This window comes from Chiloscyllium plagiosum, chromosome 21 (genome assembly GCF_004010195.1).
Source record: "Chiloscyllium plagiosum isolate BGI_BamShark_2017 chromosome 21, ASM401019v2, whole genome shotgun sequence".
NCBI classification, from domain to species: domain Eukaryota; kingdom Metazoa; phylum Chordata; class Chondrichthyes; order Orectolobiformes; family Hemiscylliidae; genus Chiloscyllium; species Chiloscyllium plagiosum.
In genome coordinates this window covers 49149105-49173389 of record NC_057730.1, presented here as the reverse complement: position 1 = coordinate 49173389, position 24285 = coordinate 49149105, and the positions used below count along the sequence as shown (strand labels likewise).

At 40.1% G+C, this 24285-nt stretch overlaps 1 protein-coding gene across 1 annotated transcript in view; it reads left to right on the top strand.

Moving 5' to 3' along the window:
• Window positions 1-24285, top strand: part of clec16a (C-type lectin domain containing 16A) — a 269823-nt gene that overhangs the window by 134768 nt on the left and 110770 nt on the right. The window contains exon 17 of the mRNA XM_043711087.1: window positions 8650-8694. Coding sequence (XP_043567022.1) covers window positions 8650-8694 — 45 coding nt within the window. The remainder of the gene's footprint in view (window positions 1-8649; window positions 8695-24285) is intronic.

The following is a 24285-nucleotide window of genomic DNA, read 5'->3' as shown; positions in this document are numbered from 1 at the left end:
ACTCCATACTGTGCACCTAATCAAATTCTAGATCAACTAGCCACTTTAACAACTACTTGATGGAAGTATATAAATTAATAGGTCAATCTGTTATGTATTCCCTTTGAGCAATATAAAGGAATAGAGTTTCCACTTTGAGTGCAATTGGCAAGCTGGGTGCAAACTACTGCTGTCTAAATTGTCCTAGTTATCTGAATCAATTTTATGGATTAGGTTTCCACTCGCTGATGTGCGCAATTACAACCACAAAATCTTCCAGAAAAGAATGCAATCATGCAGGGTTTTAGAATGCAATTTGTTTTTAATTTGCATTATATTATTCCAGTGCAATCTCTAAATAATAAACATCTGACATAACTGACAAGACCTTGTGTAATAAGAGAGGCTGGCCATTCAGCCCATTGAGCCTGCTCCATCTTTTAATGAGATACTTGGCTGATCTGATAATCCTTAAATCAACTTGCTTGCCTTATTTATTCTTGATTTCTTTACTGATTAAATATCTATCTATCTCAGCCTTCTGTGGTGAAAGATTACACAAATTCACTACCCTGCGTCTGGAGCAGATACCAACACAACCATCTGTATTCATGCCAGTATACCTTCCTGAGGGGAGCAAACTTGGACCCAGTGTCATAATTGAGGTCTGACAAGTTCATTGTATAGTTCTAGCAAGACCTCCCTGTTTTTATAGTCCATTCCTTTTGAAATAAAAGCCAACAGCCTTTTGTGGCACTCTACTAGTAACAGGTTACCATCCTGTAAATATCCTATTTAAACCAACTCTGTCTTCTATTAATTAGCCAATCTTCTATCCATGTACCAATGGTTCTATTTTATTAAGTAGCCTAATGTGCAGTACCTTTATACAATGTCTTTCAGAAATTCAAATGTATAATATTTACAGGTCTCCTTCCCTTATCTATTCTGCATGTTACTACTTCAAACATTTCTAACCAATTTGTCAGACATGATATCCCTACACTAAACCAGTTGACAGGTGGATTATGTTCTATATATATTTAATGTTCTGTATTACAACTTTAATAGTAGAAACCTTCCATTTTGAAATAAGAGTGTTAATTCAATAATTTTTTAATCATCCAGAACTTTGTCAGTGTCCAAGGAATCTTGGAAGATTGCTACTAGTGCATCCACTATCCCTGTAGTTACTACTTTTAGTATTGTAGGTTACAATCCATCTGATCCCAGAAGGCCTATTAGCCTTTTGCCACAATATCTTCCCAAGTATTTTTTATTTCTACTAATAGTTTTTGCTTTACTTCCTCCCTTATTCCCCCATTGACCCTTGATGCTATGGGATGTATTTATTAAATGCTTCTGCCATTTCCTGGTTGCCAGTTATTATTTTCCTAGGGAATGTTATAAACCCCACTAAGGGAGCTATGTTCATTTTGGCCTTTTTTAAAAATATATGTATGATGTTGTTCTTGCTGTCTGACTTGATATTACTTGCTAGTTTATCCTCCAAGCTTATTTTCTCCCTCATGATTATTCTTTAGTCATGTTAAGTTTTTAAAATTTCTCCATCCTCTGGCCTACCACAAATCTTTGTCACATTGTACATTTTTCTTTCTGTTTAGTCTTATCTATTGTCACAAAACTAGTTCCTTTTTTTTTCTAAAAGCTTGGCTCAAGGAGACTCTGACCTTTATTTTTTCAGAGGGGTAATAAACCAGGCTGGGCTCCAATCAGACTGGCTTAGTACAGAGAGTAAAAGGTATTGAGAGGCCTTTTTGTTTGTATGTAAACAGATGAGACTTCAGACCAAAATGGTCATGTTTTAGAAGTGACCTGTAGAATTAAAGGGGAATGGTCAGCTCTCTAGCTGAGCTGAGCAGTTTAGTTCAGTCCAGAACTAGTTGGGACTTTAACAGTGAGCTGTGTGGAAACTCTCTCTTCTGCACTTCTAACTTCAACCGGTAAGCATCTGACCCTTTTTTTTGTACTGTGTTTTAAAGGGGGTTTGCTTATTGGCACTGTTGTGTATATTCGGAACACATACTTTAGTTTGGATAGACTGAGTTCTGTAGGGGGTCTTTATTCTGTGCTTCATACTTCATTGTGTAATTTTATGAATAAATCTTTTCTGTTTTAAACCTGGTAGTCAACCTTGCTAACTTAATCCAGGTAATTTTCACTATACACTGACCAAAACAAATAGCAAAGTTATGGTCTGAACTGCCTGTTTAAGAATGTTTTGAGTGGTCTGGCCTAGTCCGTAACACTATAACTTCTATGGTTAATTGTCATTGGTTTATTCCCTTCCTAGGGTTCTCTCCTTCCTTACTGGAATACATAGTTAATGTGAGTCATAAATTATTTTTGTAAATGTTAGCCATTTCTTTCCTTAGTTTTCTTTTCTGCTAAACTCCTCATTTCAGCCAACTCTGCCCTTATCCTTTGTCGTTATGCAATTACCCTGATTTAAGTTTAGCTATTTCCAACCCAAGTTTCTCACTGTCAAACTGAATGCTAAATTTTACAATGTCATGAGACTGTTTCCTCGAGGTTTTTTTTTACTGAGTTTTTAATTCAATCTACCTCGACACACAGTACCACTCTAAAATAGCCTGAACATTAGTTAGATCCACAATGTATTGTTCGAGGAATCTGTCTCAAATACCATCTGAATTCTTCTTTGTGGCTATCTCTGCCCGAGTGAATTTCTCAAACTACATGACAATCAAAGTCACCCATGATTAGTTTACTGCCATGTTTGCATATTTGCATTTTCTCTTGATTTATTCTCAGTCCTACAGTGGATCTACTGTCAGGGGTCTGTAGACTACTCCCATTAGTGTATTCCACCCTTTGTTATTTCTACTGTCTTTCTTCTTCCATCTCACGCTAAAAGTGCCATCTTACTATTCCTCTGTTTCTGCCTAACCTTTCAAAAAATCTCTCATCCCTGAATATTTTGTTCCCAGGTTAGATGTCCTTCTAACACTGCTCTGTCATGGCTATATGATCCTCCCCATTAACATATACTATTCATTTATTTTGTTCTGAACACTCTGTGCATTTAAGTAAAGAGCCATTAATCTGGCCTTTTCACCAATTTTCCCCTTTCGCTCCATTTGCTACTGTGACTTATTTGTAGACATCTTTTTAATGTTTGCATCATCTAAATATAAATTAGGAGTAGAAGTAAATCTTTCAATGAAATCCTTGTCTAACAGAAAGCTGTTTCTACCTTGAAACTATTCAAGAGCACCATTTTCACTGCTTTCAGAGGCAATGTGGTCCAAAGTAACACAACCCTCAGTGGAAAAAAATGCTCATCTCTGTCCTACAATGATGACCCTTAATTTGAAAACAGTGCCCCTCTTCTGGGTTCACCTACAACAGGAAACATCCTTTCCATGCCGATCTTGTTAAAAGCATTTATGGTTCTACAAATTTTAACCAAGTCACCCTTACTTTTCTAAATTCCAGTAGAAACTAGCCCAGTTTTCCATCTATTTGTCATAGATAATATACTCATTCCAGTGAACTTCTGAACTGCCTCTAATGCATTAACAAGCTTTCTTAAATACAGAGACTGAAACTGCCCAGAGTATTCAGGATGCGGCTTCATGAATGTCTTGTATAATTGAAGTGTAATATTGTAACTTTTGTGTTTAATTCCACATGCAATAAAAGTTAGCGTCCCACTGGTCTTCGGTTTACATGCGTAATAACTTTTTGTGACTCATGCAGTAGGACCATAAATCCCTCTGTACCTGGGATTTCCAAAGTCATTCTCCTTTTATGTACCACTCTGCTTTTTCATTCCTAAAGCCAAAATGAAGAACTTCACATTTGCCTGTCGTATATTCCACCTGCCAGAATTTGCCCACTGTCAATCTATCTATGTTCATCATCTGTAAATTTAGCTACTGTGTGCCTTCTTTCATTTAAGTAATTGATGTAAATCTAAAAATATCTTCATGCCCCAGTGCAAACTCCTATAGGACTCCACTCATCCCATTTCACCTGATTATTGTAAATACTGTAACTATTTTCAGGGAAATGGGGGAGTTCGTCACTCTGCACCTAGGTATGCTAAGAAACTACTCTTAGGTTAGGACCATTTGGCATCAAATCCCAGAGATAGAATTTGTTCTGGATGGGCTGTTTATTTAAAACAAAACTCCACCAAAGCGGCTTTTGTTGTGGTCCCTTGTGTCCTTTCAAGAATTTTTTTGGGATAGCCAATGTGGGTTCCATGTATTTAATGTTGGTAGTCTTGTGTGTGTTATTAATACAGTACAGATGAAAACAGATTTATCAGAAATATAAATATTTTTAATAGTCATATCAGATGTGCTACCTGTGAACAACCAATTTTGGTTTAATTGAAGCTGACATTTTAGTAAGTGGTTCAGTAAAATGTTTGATTCATTAGTTTGCTAACTGTATCTCAAATATGTTCTAAGTGATGCCTTTTAATACTCAAACCTAGAAAAAGTTTTGTTTTAGTTCCACCTTGTCATTGTGATAAATTAACTGAGGAGAAAGTGAGGACTGCAAATGCTGGAGCTTAGAGTCGAGAGTGTGGTGCTGGAAAAGCACAGCAGGTCAGGCAGCATCCGCAGAGCAGGAGAATCGACGATTCGGGCATAAGCCCTTTAGCAGGAATGTTGAAGTGCTTATGCCCGAAACGTCGATTCTCCTGCTCCTCAGATGATGCTTGACCTGCTTTGCTTTTCCAGCACTACATTCTCGACAATAAATTTAAATGAGACATGGTCACCTTTGTAGACAGAGTCACCTTCCACTATTGTGTCTTTTGAGCCAGTGCTAAAAGTTGTGGAAGCTTGTTTGTTCTGGGTATGACTTGCATTAGAAATTTTTTTCTCTTGAATTTTGGGTGAATCATGCTGGGAGACAGTGCAACATGGTGGAAGTTTTGCCTCAATGTTCTTATCTCCACTAAAGTGAACATGCAGGCACAAGTTATGGATTTGGTAGGTGTAAACATGCAGTTTTACTTGGTTTTGGCCTTTTGTGGGCTGCTGCAAAAGTTTATTTATAAAAACAGTCACTTTCTATGTCAGTGAGAGAGTTATGGGGTGAGAACCATTGAGATGAGAATTCATTCTCAATGATTTTTTTTTTGCAACTGCTTGAGTCGGCGCAATTTTCATTTAATTAATGACATGCTGACAGATTGTCCATTCCCTGTTTGCCATGAGAAGGTGGAGGTGACCTGTATAAATCAGCTGCTGCAGTGCTGCGAATGTGCTTTCACGGTGCTGCTAGCTAAGGAGAATTTTGACCCAGAAAAGAAAATGCAAGTGCAGCAGTATATTTCCAAGTCAAGATGGTATGTGGTTTGGAGGGGAGCTTTCAGATGGTGTTGGTCCTATACGCTGGCTCCTTTTTCCACCTTTTGTCATATGGGAGGCATAGAGAAAGAAACCTGTGGAAGAGGGGTCTCCCAGTTGACACAGGGAGCTTGAGAAGGATGCAGCAACTCCCCTCCTTTTTTCACTGAATGATAACTCGCATGGGTGTGGGCCTCTCCAGCCACTCTATATATGTTTGATTAACAAAGGGGAAACAGACGTGGAAATGGGGTTGAGGCATTTTCTACATCTTAACCTCCCACTTCCCTTCGAAATCTGGGATGCAAGCAATCCAATCCAGACCAGGTAAGTTATCTTTAGTCATAGCCAGCTTTTCCAATACCATAGTGAAGTTCTGGCACAGAAGCAGGTTATTGAACCTGGGCTGGCTGAACAAACTATTCTAATCCCAGTTTCTAGTTACTAATCTGTTACAGCACTTCAGATGTAGATCCAGGTTTCTTTTAAATGAATTGAGAACTGCTACCTCAACATTGAGCAGTAAGTTCCAGACACCACCATTCCCAGGAGAGTCATGAACACACAAGGGCTGATAGAAGGAAAAATGCTATGTCACACCTTAAAGTGCAAAGGAAAATGCAAATAACATTTCGAAGGAGGAAGAGACAAGTCAAAATGGACTGAATTAGGATCTCTTGTGACAACCAAGATAATGAGGAGCTGATAATCTCTGATAGATTATGTCCCAAACTGCAGATACATATTTTTTCCTCAAGCAGACATAGAGAGTCATTTAAAAAGGCTGGTTTCAACTCTGCTCATGTTTGTTAGTGGGACTGAACTTTGGTGCGTATACTACCTGGGTTCAAGCATTAACGTGTTGTGAAGGTCACAGTTGAAAAATTATCTTAAGGAACCCCTGTCGCTGAGTCAGCTTGACGTCAGCTACCTAAGCAAGCCAGACAAGGGATTAAGACACCAGAACCTCAACCAACTTGCAAAACTAAGAATCTTGAAGTTGATTGTTCAACTACCAACGTAAATGCTATCGGTAACTTCTACAACAGCTGCAATGGTCAACTATCTGCTTTTAGCAAGCGATTCAAAAAATGATTTTATTGCTTCTATCCTTTTGGACCTTTATTTCTGATCTGTCTATTTGTGTTGCATTGCTACTTCTTCTCAGGTTTAGTGATTAATAAAGAAAATGTGGATAATTTGGGTCTGAGAGAAAGGAATCCGTTATTAAATTAACCATGTTACTAGCAACCAAAGGAAAAATTAAGTAAAGAAGAGGGTGTGCAGGAATTGAAATATCTCAACTGCACAACCATGATCTTTTAAAAACAAAATTTATTTCCTCTCAAAATTTAATCAGAACATTTTTACGCTGTTCTTAAATGAATGCTGCTAGATTATTTCTCAGCTCTCATTGTCTCCTGCTGTACATCTTTAAATCCCCTTCCTGTGCCATCAATCCTGTGTATCCCATTCCTTTTCATCCCTTCGTCCTTACAGTCCCCATTCCCTGACTCCGATGCCTTGGCCGTTACATTTTCTCTCATGTCCACATTTCTGATCCCTCCTGACTTCCTGATATTCACCAAAGCCCGCACAGAGCGACTGCACTTAATCCTTATTCCATGTATTGAGTTGAATTTACTTTATTGTCATATGCACTCAAATGAGTGCAGTGAAAGGTTTACAAGTAGCCACTTAGAACACCATCTTAGGAACTGTACCTAGGTACAATTCTTAGTTGCAGAACAGAGAACTGAAGGAAAGTCAGTTACATTACAGCTATACACAGTATGATCATAGCAAAGTTTAAAAAGACAACTATCACAGTATCTCCCTCCAATGGTTGTCCACAGAAGGCAAAGCAGGAAGCCTCTGCCTGGTCTGACGGCTGGCTGCAACCACACTCCATGCTGTGTCGCTGCTCCCACTCTGCACCGGGCCGCTCCCGCAGTAGGCGGCTGGTTGCCACGTGCCTGCTCTCATAACTGGCATCGTCGCCCACCCCACTTCTGAGGCCAGGGCTGGGTGTCCAAGGTCAAGAGAGGGGAGAAGAGTTGAGCGGTAAAAAAGAAAAAGAAGGTAAAGAATGGGTGGAGCAGAAGAGCTCTGGCTGGAGCATCTTACTCCACTGCCATCTTACTGGATATTGCACCTATCTCTGCGTGCACAAAGTTTGACCCAATTCCAGCTGCAGAATAGTGTAGTCAAACAAAAGCTGTGTGGTATCATCATAAATTAGCAAATGAGTGGGCAAAAAATTAGAGCTTCTATATCAGGACATGTAAGAACGTTTCTTTGGGTATTGATAAATACCTTTTGGAAGTTATATTTGGGGCAGACTGAAATGTTGGTGGGTAGGGGATGGGGGGGTTTGGTGGCTGTGTAGGTTCCAACTCATCGATCTGCTCACTGGCTTAACGAGGCTTGATTTCAGCAGCATTGTGGTTACCAGGAAGATCATGAAAGTACTGGGATGGTTTGCTATACTTTGTTTAATGCTTTTATTGAAGATGATTTTCCTGGAGTGTTTGCTCGAGTAATCTTAGTTTATGGAGGTTCATTTCTAATGCTGATATAAATTGCTTAAGTGCACAAATAGTTGTACACAGATTTTAAGTCTCCAAACTACACAACATGGGACCATCAACTTGGTAGCACCTCACAATTTGCTTTTCACTGACAGAGCTTTAGTGCTCAAACTCATTGAAAATATGAGAGTGGTTTGATGTGAGAATACACTCCAGTGGTATGCTGTATGGATTTCTGATCTCGAGATTTTGAATGCTTTAAAAGTCTCAGCATTTCAATTGAGGTTGTACCAAAAAAAGACAAGATTGAGATGCAGGAAGATTTACACGAAAGGTTTTTGGGTATCTCTGTTTCACTACTCCACTTAAACACATTGCCTTGGAGAATCTGTTCCTGCAGTCAACTCATCAATAAGTCAAAAGCAGTAATAAATGCACTTGACTGTCTGTATGGAAAAGGAAGTAGGTGTTAATATTTCCATGGTTTTTCGGCCTTCAGCACTCTATTCTGACTACCTCTGACAGTTAAATTGGACTCTCAAAACCACCAATCTGATTACACCTATTTTGATTGTGCTGTAATATTGCGTTTACATTGGTATAAACTGCCCAGAAAACACAGTAAGAACGTAAAGCTAGAGAGGTTTTTTTCCTGTTTTGATCCATATATGTTTTTATTTATATCTTGGTTGGGTGTGATGTGCCTTGCGTTAATTAATCAGATTATGCATTCCTTCACTCTTCCATTACTTCTGCTGCTCTATAATTTTTCATTCTTTTTACAGGGGGCGAGGGAAGAAAGTGTCCACTTATTGCGGCGTTTCTATAAGGTAAAGCTAGATTTTTCAAGTATTTTGTTGAGTACGCTGACGTTAGTGCAATTTTTCTATGTAATAGGGAAACCTTAAAATGTGCTCAAATATATTTAGTTGGGTAAACTGAAAAAAATGGACAAATCAAAATCTTGTGCTGTATACTAGAAAGAAAATATATTGTTTTTTTTTGAAAGGAGGTACTTAAATTTTAAAATTGCTCTGCCTTGACAATTCTAATGCATCACACACACATTTTAATGAATATAGATTGAATGGTTTAATGGTAAATGAAAATTTATCTTCTTAATTGTCCATCATTTATTATCTACTGGAATATGATTTTGACAATTCTGTTCATCAATTCCATTAAGTCACTGATTGTCTATAAAGACCATTTTTATATGGTTAGAAAGTACCAAATTATTTTCTTTTACCATCAAAGAAAATGAAATATGGACAGAAGTCTCCTCTATCTGCAGTGCTTGTCTTGGAAAGGTATAAAAATGTGAAAGCCAAAGGTGGTGGTTGTTTTACGTGTACTCAAACCTCCAGTAAAATCTTAACAGATCATTTCTTAAACCAGAGCTGGAAAGGGAAATTTCACCATAAAATTTGTATAATTGGGACAATAAAATCAAGGAACTATTGCCACAAGTCTGTGGCTTTCAAACTAAATGAAAAGAAGAATGTTATTTGTACCATGTCTTTATCCTCTGGCATGATCTCCTTTCTAAGGAGAAGCATTTTATTATTGTTTCGTAATTTATCATTGTTATTGTGATTGCTTAGGTGGAATTCTCTCTTAGTTAAAGTTTTTCTGTCTCCCTCCTTTTTTAAAAAATATTTATCTTTCATCCTGCCTGCAGGAGAAATCACTCACACTTGCACTTACCCAAACATACACATTCTCGTGTGCATTTTGTGCATGTGCACACTTACTCATGCATTGGGCACATTTTTTTTCCTCTCTTTTTTTATAACGTGCATTATTTTATGCATCCATCTGTATTTTGAAAGCCCTTTCCCCATCATGAACGTCAGATGCTTGGTTTTTGACTGCAGTAGTTATATTACTTCAGGCAAGGTTATATTACTTCAGGCAAGAAAGTGAGACCCTTGTGGTTACCTCAGCCAATGTGGGAAATGAACTTGCATTCTTGATGTCACTCTGAATCTCAAATCAGCCGTCTAATCAACTGAGCTAGCTGACCCTGAATTTTAGGGAGGGAGTGGAATAGAAAGTCAGTGTGGATACAAATTGAGAGTTAAGCTGGAGACTGAGTGATGAGCTGTTTGAGCAATTAAATGACGTGCACAATATGAAGAATAGTTCAGTGAACACATAAGATCGAGAAATGACGATCCCATTAGAGAGATGAGCAGGACATAGGCATTGTATTTCTGCCTACATCAAATGAACTGTAGAGGTCCGTCTCCACATTCTCAAGTGCAGCTCGGGATGGGCAATAAATTCTGGCCTCGCCAGTCATGCCCACATTCCAAGAATGAAGGTTTAAAAAAAAATACAGGGCAAGCCGGCTAGTAAATAACTCAGTGCAGCAGATTAAAAGTAGGTAGCACAATCAGGTAGCATGTTCCATACACTAACTGCTTGCTGAGCGAAGAAAAAAAAATCTCCCATCACCTTTCTTTTGCACATCACTTTAAACCTATGCCCCCTCATTCATTTTTCAAACAGTTTCTCCCTGTCTACTCTATCCAACTCACTCATGATTTTGTAAACCTCCATCAAATCTCTCTGCTTTCTTCCCAACAAGTTCAAACTGAAATTTCTCATTCCTGAAATGGCTCTTGTGCATTCTGTCCAATGCATTTACATCTTTCCTATAATGTGGCACTCCCAACTGTACAGAATACTCCAACAGAGGTCTAACAAGTATCTTGTACAAGTTCAACATCACCTCCTTGTTCTTGTACTCTATGCCCCTACTAATAAGCTGAGAACACTGTATGCTTTATTAGCTGCTCTCCACTTGTCCTGCCAACTTCAATGATCTGTGGACCTATATATCAAGGCCGTCTATTCCTGCAGCGCCCACCCCCCCACCCTCCCACTTACAATGTTTTCCAACCAAAGTGTATCACCTCGCATCTCTCTGCATTGAACCTCATCTGTCGCTTGTCTGCCTACACCACCAGCTTGTCAATATTATTTTGGAGTTTTACACTATCTTCCTCACAGTTTATAATTCTTACAAGTTTAATGTCATTTGCAAAAGTTTGAAATTGTTCCCTGCACCTCAAGATTCACACTATTAATATAGATCAGTTAGGGATCCCAAAACTGACCATTGGGAAGCTCCACTATAAGAAAGTGAGGACTGCAGATGCTGGAGATCACAGCTGAAAAATGTGTTGCTGGAAAAGCACAGCAGGTCAGGCAGCATCCAAGGAGCAGGAGAATCGACGTTTCTGGCATAAGCCTGAAGAAGGGCTTATGCCCGAAACGTCAATTCTCCTGCTCCTTGGATGCTGCCTGTCCTGCTGCGCTTTTCCAGCAACACATTTTTAAGCTCCACTATAAACCTTCCTGAAGGCCAAAAAATATCATTTGACTATCATGTTATATTTGTTATTCCTCAGACAATTTTGTATCCATATCTCTCTCCATACCATGATCTCTAACATTCATCACAAGTCTATCGTGTGGCAGTGTTTCAAATGTCTTCTGGAAATCCATGCATATCACATCAACAACATTGCCCTCATTGCGCCGTTGTGTTAGCTCTTCAAAAAAAAACTCCAGCCCGTCAGTTTAAATACGATTTTCCCTTCAAAGTCCATGCTGACTCTTCCTAATCAACACCATTTTCCTTGTGACTGCTAACCCTATTCCGATAATGGTTTCCAGAAGCTTCCCTGTAAGCTTCAAATTCATGGAATGTGGGCATTGCTGGTCAGGCCAGTATTTACTGTTCCATTCCTTATTGCTCTGTAGAAAGTGGCGGTGAGCTGTCTTCTAGAGCTACTGCAGTTGATGTAGTGTAGATACATCCACTATGCTATTAGGGAGTGAGTTCCAGGATTTTGACCAAGTGATGGAACAACTATATGGTTCCAAGTCAAGATTGTTTGTTGCCAGAAGGGGAGCTTTTGAGGTGATAGTGTTTCCATGTTTCTGTTGCCCTTGTCCTTGTAGATTGTAAAGGTCACTGATTTGGAAGGTGCTGTTGAAGAATTCTTGGTGAATCTTTGCAGCGCATCTTGTAGGTGGTACACACTACTGTCATGGATGGGTTACCAATCAAATAATGTCAAATTTCTTATGTGCTGTTGGAGTGACATCCATCCATGCAAGTCGAGTGTGTTCAATCATACTCTTGACTTGTGCTTTGCAGCTAGCGGGACAGTCTTTGTTGAGTCTAGAGGTGATTTACTCGCCACAGAATTCCCAGCCTCTGACCTGCTCTTATATCAACATTACTTAGTTCAGTCAATGGTAACCTCCAGAATGCTAATAGTGAAGGATTCAGTGAAGGTAATTTGATTTACTAGTAATTATGTTAATGAATTAACACTCGAGCATGTTGCTGAAAGCAAGCTGTGCTTTTTTAAAATCTTTTTTTTTAACTTCCTTACACAAACATTTCAACTGCTTTCTGCATAGCAAATTTCATTAACTTTTCTAGTTTATTTTTTTATTGGGTTGGAATTATTTAGTGAGTATTTCTTTCTTTACTTGTCTCGCCTGTGGTTTGTAGCCAGTTTTAAATTTATTTGCAAAATATGGCATCAGAACCCCAGACATTTGGTTGTTAAAGTAAGAATAATTCAGGAGTTTTCTTGCAATTCCTACATGTAAAAGGTTTATTTATTAAGTAGGCTGACCAGAATGGAATGCTGCTTCCACTGAACTTTATTTATATAACAGCAAATTAGCAGCTTTGAGAAGGTTTCGCAACATCTTGAGTAATTGCGCCTAAAAGAACTGTTGCCCAGTGACATTGGTAACATCAGATGGAATCATAACAAAACAATGTACGAGTCTGATTCTGTAATAAAGTCTAGCTTGATAGTTCCAACGTTTTTACTTTTTGTTTAAAGCCATCGTTTAAACGTGGGCACCCAAGGCCCCAGATTCTCTTTAACTATAAAATAGAAGTTAATTACACAAAAGGAACAAAAGCCCACCCTATCTGCACAGTTTATAAAATTTTTAAACACACAGGAATGTGAAGTTTCACCTATTCTCCAATACCATTACTTTATCGTGATTCAAATTCGGAGAAGCAGTGCTTCTGTATCAAATCTTAAGGTTCAACTTTACTGCTTTTCCCCAGTTCTGTCTTGAGAATTGTGATTTTATATTGAGAAGTGAGGAGTTTAGACTTTCTCAACCCTTTAATATTCTACTGAATTCTAATTGAACATTCCTGGTCTGGAAGCTTTACAAGTTAAATGGCTAGGCCGATGTAACTGAGCTTTCCTTGAACTGCCCCAGTGTCTTTTCCAGGGGACAAATTACGTTTGCTTTTGACCCCTATTAGGTCTTGAACAAGACTGTCCTAAAAGCTTTCAGTCTTTGGGATTTCTAAACTACAATCTATCCTTGATTATTTTTGCTATTAATTCATGACATTTTAAGAGTCATTGACTGGACCAGTGTTTATTGCCCACCCCAGACTGCCCTTGAGAAGGTGGCAATAAGGTACCTCTATGGTCTATTCCACAGTATGTTAGGGAGTACTTTCACAGTTTTGACAGTGAAAGGATGGTGAGCAGCTTGGAGGGAGACTAGCATGTAGTGGTGTTCCCATGTATTTGCTGCCCTATTCTTCAGGATGGCGAGTGTGAATTTGGAAGATGCTGTCTTGGGAGGTTTAGTAAATTTCCTGAGGAACTCCTGCAGTGTTATCCCAAGACAAAGGTGATTGCCTTCCAACAATCACAGACATCTTCCTCTGTGCTAGGAGTGACTCCTAACAAATAGTTCTCCCGCTTGTTCCCATTGACTCTAGTTTTTGTGAGACCAAATGCAGTGAAATAGCAAGAGAAACACACTCACTCCACCTGTGCAGTTCAACTCTTTTGTACATGCTTGGCTCAACATTTTGCTGAGGCTCCTTGAACAGTTCACTACACAGAGCCAGAAAGAGTAAAGTGAGAGAGCAGTAATGATAAGGCATTTTATTGTAACGGGAGCCAATCAACATTTCTGTGACCACACACATGACAGCATTGCCTCTCACTGACTGGATCAAGGATGTCACTGAGCAGTTGCAAAATGTTTTGAAGGGAGTAAGAAAGCAGCCAGAGGTCATTGCCTACTTAGTACCACTGACAAAAGGGATGCGATCCTGCAAACAACATACAGGGAGCAAGGAAATGTAAAGCGCAACCTCAGATAGTAATCTCCAGTTTGCTGCTACTGCCAACCGCTTGGGAGATCAGAAAGAGGACAAAAGAATGTTGGAATGTGTATCTAGAGGGGTAATGTTAAATTCTTGTGACATGGAGACCAATACTGGGGCAGATGGGATCTGGATATGGTAGATGAGTTTCCCCCTATCAACTGCTAGTACAATTAGTGGGTTTACACTCTAGTGGCAAGGGGTTTGGGGACCAGGGCAGGAAACCAAACCAGGAAGTGAAAGGTAGAAAAATGGAAAGCAGCAGAAACCAGGGCTAGGTGTAAAAATGATATTTTTAAAAAAGTGTCAAAAAGAGAACTCTAAAGGTACTATATCTAAATGCAGGAGCATTTGTAATAAAATAGACTAACAGCATGTAAATGGGTTTGATAAAATTGTGACAGCAGAGGCATAGCTTTGAGGTGGCCAGGATTGGGAATGGATCATGCAAGGGTATTCCATCTTTAGGAAGGACAGGCAAAATGCAAAGGAGGTGGCATGGTAGTGTTGGCGAAAATTGAAATCCTGGAATTCCCTCCCAAAAGACAATGTGAGTCACCCTACAACAGGTGGACTGCAATGGTTCAAGATGGCAGCTCAATTCCACCATCTCAAGGGTAAGTAGGGATGGGCAATAAATGCTGCTAGCCAGCGATGCCCACATCCCATGACTTGACCTGCCTTATTTCCCAAGAGAAGGTCAAGTGACTGAAGTGCTAGTGGGGCAGCACTTTAGGACCACTGGTCATAATCCTATTAGTTTTAAAGAGTTATGAAAAATGATAGATCTTGTCAAAAAATTAAAGTTCTAAATTGGAGTAAGGCCAATTTTAATATGAGACAAACTTTCAGAGGTTGATTGGGGTAGATCTGTTCACAGGTAAAGGATTAACTGGCAATTGGAAGGCTTTCAAAGCTGAGATAACGAGAATTTAGACAGTATGTTCCTGAAGTGTAAAGGATAAGGCTGGTAGGAGTAGGAAACAATGGATGAATAAAGATATAGAGGCTCTGGTCAAGAATAGGAAGGAGGCTTATGTCTGGCAGAATCCACTGGAATCAAGTAAATCTTTTGAGTGTAAGGGAAATAGGGGCATACTTCAGAGGGAAATCAGGAGGGTAAAAAGGGGATATGAGATGGCCTTGGCAGATAAGGCCAAAGATAATCCAACAAGTTCTACAATTCTATTAAGGGCAAAGAGCAGCTAGGGAGAGAATGGGCCCCCCTTAAAGATCAGCGAGGTGGTCTATGAATGGAACCACAGGTTATGGGAGAGATACTAAACAAATATTTTGCTTCAGTATTTACTGTGGAGAAAGACTTGGAAGTCATGGAGCTTGGAGAAACAAGTATTGATTTCTTGAAAACAGTCCATATTACAGAAGAGGAAGTGCTGGAGGACTTAAAAAGCATAAAGGTAGCTAAGTCTCCAAAGTTCTGAATAAGGGTCACTAGACCCGAAATGTTAACTCTTGCCACAGATATTGCCAGACTTGCTGAGATTTTCCAGCAACTTCTGTTTTTGTTTCAGATTTCCAGCATCTGTAGTTCTTTTGGTTTTTTGATAGATCTCTAGAATCTTATCAAGTGTATCCTAAGACATTGTGGGAAGCTGGGAAAGAAATTGCAGAGCCCAAGCAGCAATATTTGTGTATTCACAGCCATGGGTGAGTTGCTGGAGGATTGGAGTGTGGTTAATGTTGTGCCTTTATTTAAGAAATGCTGTAAGGAGAAGCCTGGGAACTGTAGACCAGTGATTCTGACATCAGTGATGGGCAAGTTGTTGGAGAGATTCTGAAAGTCAGTCTTTATAGGCGTTTGGGGAAGAAAGGACTGATGGATAGCCAGTATGTCTGTGTGCATGGGAAATCGTGACACTCAAACTTGATTGGTCTTCTTGGTCACCTACTCAAAAAACACAATGAGAACAGAATGGTAGATATTGTCTACATGGACTTTATTAAAACCTTTGATGATGAAGTTCCGCATAGTAGACTAGCTAGTAAAGTTAAATCCCATGGGATTCAGGGAAACTTGCAAATTGGATTACAGAATTGGCTTGACAATAGGAGACAGCGGGTGGTGGTAGAGGGTTGTTTTCAGACTGGAGACATGTGACCAGCTGTGTTCCTCAGAAATCGGTGCTGGGTCTACTGTTTTTTTTTTGTCACTTTCATAAATGATTTGGGTGAGAATAGAAGAAGCATGATTATTAAATTTGCGGATGACACCAAAATTGATATAGTACACAACGAAGAACATGATCTAAGATTACAAAGGAATCTTGATCAACTGGATCAATGGACTGAGGAGTGGCAGATTGAGTTTAATTTAGATAAATGTGAGGTGTTGCATTTTGGGAAGACAAACAAGGGCAAGACTTGCACAGTTAATGGTGGGGTCCTGGGAAGTGTTGTAGAACAGGGAGACCTTGGGTACATAACTCTTTGAAATTTGAGTCACATGTAGACAGTCGCTAGGAAGGGTTTGGTACGCTTGCCTTCATTGCTCAGACCAGTGAGTATAGGAGTTGGGGTTGTCATGTTCTGGTTCTACAGAACATTGGTGAGGCCATTTTTGGAGTAATGTGTATAGTTCTGGTCGCCCTCCGAAGGGAAGGATATTATTAAATTAGAGAGGGTGCAGAAAATATTTACTGGATGTTACTGGGACTGGTGGGTCGAGTTATAAGGAGAGGCTGGATAAACTGGGACTTTTTTTCCCTGGAGTGTAGGCGGTTGAGCATGACCTCATAAACGGTTTATAAAATCATGAAAGGTATAGATAAGGTGAACAGTTAAGGTCTTTCCCTGGAGTTGGGAAGTTCAAAACTAAAACATAACTTTTAGCCGAGAAGAGAAAGATGTAAAAAGGACCTGAGTGGCAACTTTTTCACAATGGGGTGGTTTATATGTTGAATAAGTTGCCAGAGGAAGTTGCCAGGTTCAGTTCCAGCATTTAAAAGGCATTTGAGCATTGACATGAATAGGAAATGTTTTGAGCAATATGGGTCAAACGCAGGCAAATGGGACAAGTTTAGTTGGAAAACTTGGTTGGCATGGACAATTGACCAAAGGGTCTGTTTCAGTGCTGTACGATTCTATGGCTCAATGTGGTTGACTCTTAAATGCTCTGTGGAAATAGAGCAATATACCTAGCAATATACCAATTGCTGGAACACTTCAAAAAAGATACACAACTGGATGGACCCTCTAAGATTGCCTAGGCACTGGAAGCAACATCAAAAACAGCCCTGTCGATCCTGAAAAGTCTTCCTTCCTAACATTTGAGCTCGTGCCAAAATTGGGAGGCTTGTGTCTCCGATTTAGTCAAGCAACAGCCTGACATAATCATACTCACGGAATTATACAAACAATATCCCAGGCATCACATCATTATCCCTGGATATGTTCTGTCCCATTGGCAGGACCTACCCAGCAGAGGTGTTGGCACAGTAATATGTAGCCCAGAGAGTGTAACCCTGGTAGCCCTCAACATTGACTCCAGATCCCATGACGTTTCATGGCACCAGATCAAACATGGATAGTATGCCATTCCTCAGCTGTTCAATCAATCCTCCATGTTGGAGACGGCTTGGAGGAATCACCTGAGGGTAGCAAAGGCACATAATGTACTGTTGGTGTGGGATTTCAACGTCTATCACCAAGTGTGACTCAGCAGCTTGACTTTGAGCTGGTCAAGTCCTAAAGGACATTGCTGCTAGGCTTGGTCTATGACAGATAGTGAGGATATCAACAAGAGGCAAAAACCTACTTGATCTCATCCTCATCCGTCTACTTTCTGCAGATTTATCTGTCCAGTTTGGGAAAAGTGATCATTAAATAGGCCACGTGAAGATGAAATCCCACCTTCACATTGAGCCCACTGTTCTGTGATACTATCACCATGCTAAATGGGACAGATTTTGAGCAGATCTAGTAACTCTAGACTGAGCAGTCCATGAGGCACTGCAGAATATCAGCAGCAGCAGGATCACACACCAACACAATCAGTGATTTTATGGCCCAGTATATTCCCTATTATACCAATACCATCAAGCCAGAGGATCAACCCTGATTCAGTAAAAGGGTGTGGAAGGGCATTTCAAGAACAGCATCAGGCATACCTAACTAAAAATGAAGTGTTATTGTGGTGAAGCTACAAATTGGACTGTTGTGGTTCTGTTCGCCGAGCTGGGAATTTGTGTTGCAGACATTTCATCCCCTGTCTAGGTGACATCCTCAGTGCTTGGGAGCCTCCTGTGAAGCGCTTCTGTGATCTTTCCTCCAGCATTTGTAGTGGTTTGAATCTGCTGCTTCCGGTTGTCAGTTCCAGCTGTCCGCTGCAGTGGTCGGTATATTGGGTCCAGGTCGATGTCCTTATTGATTGAATCTGTGGATGAGTGCCATGCCTCTAGGAATTCCCTGGCTGTTCTCTGTTTGACTTGTCCTATAATAGTAGTGTTGTCCCAGTCGAATTCATGTTGCTTGTCATCTGCGTGTGTGGCTACTAAGGATAGCTGGTCGTGTCGTTTCGTGGCTAGTTGGTGTTCATGGATGCAGATCGTTAGCTGTCTTCCTGTTTGTTCTATGTAGTGTTTTGTGCAGTCCTTGCATGGGATTTTGTACACTACATTGGTTTTGCTCATGCTGGGTATTGGGTCCTTCATTCTGGTGAGTTGTTGTCTGAGAGTGGATTGGACTATTTGTGTGCCAAACAAGATAAGCATCAAGTGGTAGATTTTGATTTCACAACTAACGGATAAGATTTAAGCTCTGCAGTCTTGCCACATCTAGTTGTACATGGTGGTGGACAATTAAACAAATCACTGGGAGAAAACGTGCCACAGAATTCCCTGTCCTTAATGAAGGAGGAGCCCTGTATGTCAGTGCAAAAAATAATACTAAAGCATTTGCAACTACTTCATCCAAAAATGCCATGTGAATTGTCCATCTCGGCCTCTGGGGCGTCACGCAAGCCGATTTCAGCCAATTTTGATTCTGTGATATCAAGAAATGTCTGGAGCTACTAACATTTAAAAGACATTTGGATACGTGTATGAATAGGAAGGGTTTAGAGGGATATGCGCCAAGTGCTGGCAAATGAGACCAGGTCAGATTGGGATGTCTGATTGGCACAGGTGGGTTAGACGGAAGGATCTGTTTCTGTGCTGTATGACCCTCTGCCTATTGGACACTGAAAAAGCTGCGAGCCCTGACAGCATTCTGCCAATGGCACTGAATGCTTGTGCTCCAGCACTTGCCGCTCCCCTAGCCAAGCTGTTCCAGTACATCTATGACATTGGCAACCACCAGCATTGTGGAATATTGCCCAGGTAAGTCTTATACACAAAAAGCAGGGCAAATCCAATCCAATCAATTATTGTCTACTCTCGATCATCAGTAAAGTGTTGAAAGGTGTCATTAAATAGTGCTATCAAGCAGCACCTGCTCACTGCTCAGTTTGAGTTCTGCTAAGGACCTCATTACAGCCTTGGTTCAAACATGAACAAAAGAGCTGAACTCCAGAGATTAGCTTTGACTAACTACCCTTGACAACAAGGCTGTATTTTACATAATTCGGAGATGCCGGTGTTGGACTGGGGTGTACAAAGTTAAAAATCACACAACACCAGGTTATAGTCCAACAGGTTTAATTGGAAGCTCTAGCTTTTGGAGCGCTGTTCCTTCATCAGGTGATAGTGGAGGGAAAGTTCTAATCTGGGTTGATACCCCAGTGTAGTCCTGAGCAGGGGTGTGCAGTCAGAGGCGAATTGTTAAGAAAAAAGGTCGCATCTATCTGGCATGGTAGCTCAGTGGTTAGCACTGCTGTCTCACAGCACCAGGGTATTGCATTTGATTCTACCGTTGGGCGACAGTACATTCTCCCCATGTCTGTGTGGGTTTCCTCTGGGTGCTCAGGTTTCCTCCCACAATCCAAAGACATGCAGGGTACGTGAACTGGTCATGCTAAATTGTCATAATGTTCAGGTTAGGTGCATTAGTCACGGGTAAGTATAGGATAATAGGATAGGGGAATGGATCTTCAGAAGATTGGTGTGGATTTGTTGAGCTGAAGGGCCTGTTTCCACACTGTAGGGATTCTATGATTCTATCCTCTCAAGTGGAGGGAGAAGATACCATAGCACAATTTTAAAGAATAGTAAGGGAGTTAACCCTGGAGTCCTGACCAATCAACATTGCAAAAGCAGGTCACTTGGCAACTATCATATTGCTGTTTGTGGGAGCTTATTGTGCCCTGTTTCATTGGCTGAGTAAAAAAAATTTCATTGACCGTAATGAGCCTTGCTGAGGTTCATACAAATGTGACTTTCTTTCTTTATGTATTCTATTTATTCATTAACAACTTCACTGAGGGGTGGCACTACAAACAATCCATCTCTACCTTAATGATATTGTTGCATTACCTTGTAAGATTGACACCCAAATCTTCCCATCGCAGATATAAAGGTCTTTCTTGAAAACATCAAACCAGAGACGGCTGGCTTCAGTCTCAGTGCAGGGTGGGTGGCTTCCAATTGTCACCTTCATGTCTGTTTCTGATTTCAACACAAGAGGAGATCAACAACGTTCGTATTTACCAGAGACGAGTCATTGAGTTAGACACTGTGTGGCTTCACTATGGCTAGGAGAAAGTGAGGTCTGCAGATGCTGGAGATCAGAGCTGAAAATTTCATTTCCCCTCCTCCCACCTTGTCTCAGTCAAATCCATCGAACTCAGCACCGCCTTCCTAACCTGCAATCTTCTTCCCCACCTCTCCCCCCGCACCCCAGTCTCGCCTATCACCCTCACCTTGACCTCTTTCCACCTATCACATTTCCGACGCCCCTCCCCCAAGTCCCTCCTCCCTACCTTTTATCTTAGCCTGCTGGACAAACTTTCCTCATTCCTGAAGAAGGGCTTATGTCCGAAACGTCGATTCTCCTGTTCCCTGGATGCTGCCTGACCTGCTGCGCTTTTCCAGCAACACATTTTCCGCTCTGATCTCCAGCATCTGCAGACCTCACTTTCTCCTATTATGGGTCTACCTACAGCACATGGATGGTACAAGAAAGCAGCTCACCACCATCTCAAGGGCAACTTGGGATGCTCTTCTAACCAGCAGTGCCCACGTTCCATTACTGAATTTAAAAATTAACGTTGTAAGCAAAACTTCAGATTTGAATAATAGAATTTATTAAGGGAGCTGAGAAGGGGTATTCAATGAGACAACTCACTTATTGTTGTGTGAATGTTGTGCTAGGCCTCTTAAATGTAATTGTAGCCAAGAGTATTCTGATGAAAGCAACAGTGATGAATTGAATTCAAATTCTAAGAGAAAATGGAGGTAAGTAGATGATCTTAACCAGGACACGGTAATGTAGTTGGCCACAATAGAGAACAATTGCATTAAAGCTTGAAGTGAATTATAAACATTGAAAAGTCTATATATTTTTATGTAGAAAATACTTTTTACTGGTTTAAAGATTACAATAATGTCAGCGACTTTCACCCACAAACTTAGATACATGGGTATTATCCATTAAATACTTAAAATGTTGACATTAGGGTGTTATTGTTAAGTAACCAAATGTTAAAATCATCTGTTTGTTTTCTGACAGTATTGTATACACCCACAGGCCTTAAATGCAGTCAACGAGTTTACTTGGGTTTACATTTTTTAAATGTATTTGTTGAGTTTTTTTTAAACTTTGTGATCTGCAGAAATTTTGAAAGGGCACTTTTATCCCCAAAAACTAATTGTATGTAAATTCTAATCAGGACAGCAAGACCAGCAACTTAAGAATAAGAGGGAACATTCAGTTTGTGTGGCGGCCATTCTCTGTGGGATGCCTGTACACAGTCCACACAAACTGAGGATTGGACATTTGAACATTGGCTTTCAATATGCAGAAATATTTATCTAATCCCCATAAGATAATGGTGGTGTTATACTTGCACTTTTTCTGTGTAAACGTTGGTATAACAACCTTCTCATTGTGTATAGATTTGCTTAGGAATTGATTATTTCAAATTCTGGTAGGAACCTTCAATAGAAGACCAAAATGGCAATTCCAATTGCCTAACGCTGTCCCTTGGTTGCTAAGCCAATGCTTTCAGTTTAACTTTTAAGGGATTATGACTATATGTTTTAATCTTTTTAAACTCGAGCTGTTTTGACTGCAGCAAATCGTTCCTTGACATTTCTTGAAAATTTTGGAGCATGCATAGATTAAATTTTCTCATTTTGTAGTCTGCGATCATCTTTTAAATGTTTAATTTGTTTTCCACTTGCACATGAATATAAATATTTGAAATGCATTTGAGGCCACTCTGTGCTTGCAGCAGGAGAACATTGCATTGTAACCTAGAGTTATGAACACACCTGAAGGGAGATTGATATCTGTTTAAAAGTGGGATGAGCAAAACACATTTCGTCTCTGGGATTCTGCCAAATTGTGGATTGGAAGAGCAGAGTGTTCTTTATTTGTGCAGTTCGTGGTTTGTTCATTGTCCTATGCTACCTTTGAACAAATTACTACCATTGGTTTGCTTTCTCCATCAGTGATTTGGATTTTTCTTTTCAATGGAGCAATGAGAATTCAGATGGACAGGACCCAGATTATTTGGTTCTGAGGTTTCAAAGTGTAAACATTGCCTGTTGAGATTGTCATGTTGCTTGGCCCTGTTTTATGGGGAGTGTGCAGCTTTCTATCAAAAGTCAGTGTTCATGCACCTAGCAGTAGGAATACAGCCAGCCAGCTTGCATTCTGCAAGATATTCTTGCTTTCCAGTGAGCCAATCTGAAGAAACGTACTCACGCTCTGGAATTGTAACCCATTTGAGGCCCCCATAATAGTTAAATGGGAGGGCATGCTCAGAGCTTTTGCAGAACATTGTGCTGCGATCTTTTTCACAGGGCCCTTGTTTATGTTGACAAATGGATCAGCCATCAGAAAGCTGTCTCACTTAACAAAGCAATTTAGGCTTTCATTTGAAATGGAGTAGATTTCCCACATATTGAATTGATTAAACCACCACTCCTATCATGACGACATAAATTTCGCAAGCATTACTTCTGTACAAAGCAGGAAAATAAAAAGGAGTTCACCTATACACCTAACTCAATTGAGGAGTTGCATGGTCATTGAATAGAATCCCTACAGTTTCAAAACAGGCCATTCGGCCCAAAAGATACACACCAACTCATCTTCACCCCCTCCCCCCCAAAACCCTATCCCTGTAACCCTGCATTTCCCTAATCTACACATCCCTGGACATTATGGGGCAATTTTAGCATGGCCAATCCACTTAACCTGCACATCTTTGGTTTGTGAAAAGAAAGTGGAGCACCTGGAGGAAACCCACACAGATACAGATAATTGCCTGAGGCTGGAATTTAACCTGGTTACCTGGTGCTGTGAGGCAGCAGTGCTAACCACTGAGCCACCCTACCGACCCAGGGTAGAAAATTGTAACAAAAAAATAGTTGAAGCAAGACATCACTTGAGTGAGAGATTGTCTGGCCCCCAGCCATTACTTTGAACTCCCTGTTTTGGCTTATGAAATTATTTCTCAACCTAACTGCTAAATGGGAGAAATCATTGGACTGAATAATTTGATCTTGGGAAATTAAAGAAAGCCCAGTCTGTTTCAACTGCTCTTTGGTCCATCATCCCTCATGAGAGCAGTGGCAATAGTTGTGGAGAAATCTGTGGCTCAAGCTATTCTCTCTAGCTTGAAGAAAATGCAAGATAAATCAATGCAAAGAGAGAGATGCATTCATTTGTTTGACTCTTGTTAAACTGCTACGCATCTACTGTGGGATGATTATTGGAATCTTATAAATAAGGACAATGACTGAGCAGCAAGAGAAATTTAAGATCATTAGAGAGAGCAATAACAGTTTGTAAATGATAGTAATGTTCAACAAACCCAATGAAAATTTTGAGCAAATAACTAAAGTACGAGACTGGAAAGGTGTATAGACATAGCTGCTTTTGATTATAAATTGATAAATTACATAAACTGAACATGTAGTTTCTGGAATACAGAAGGTAAAGGATTGGTTTAATTGAGGTTTCCATCTCGATCTTAAAAAAAAGATTTGCCAGAGACGTTTTCTTCTGATGGTGAAACTAACCATAAGGATAGCTTTTGAAAGCTATGACTAAGGTTCTACATGAAATACTGTTAGCTAAAGTTAAAGCACGTGCAGTTGAAAGCAGATGT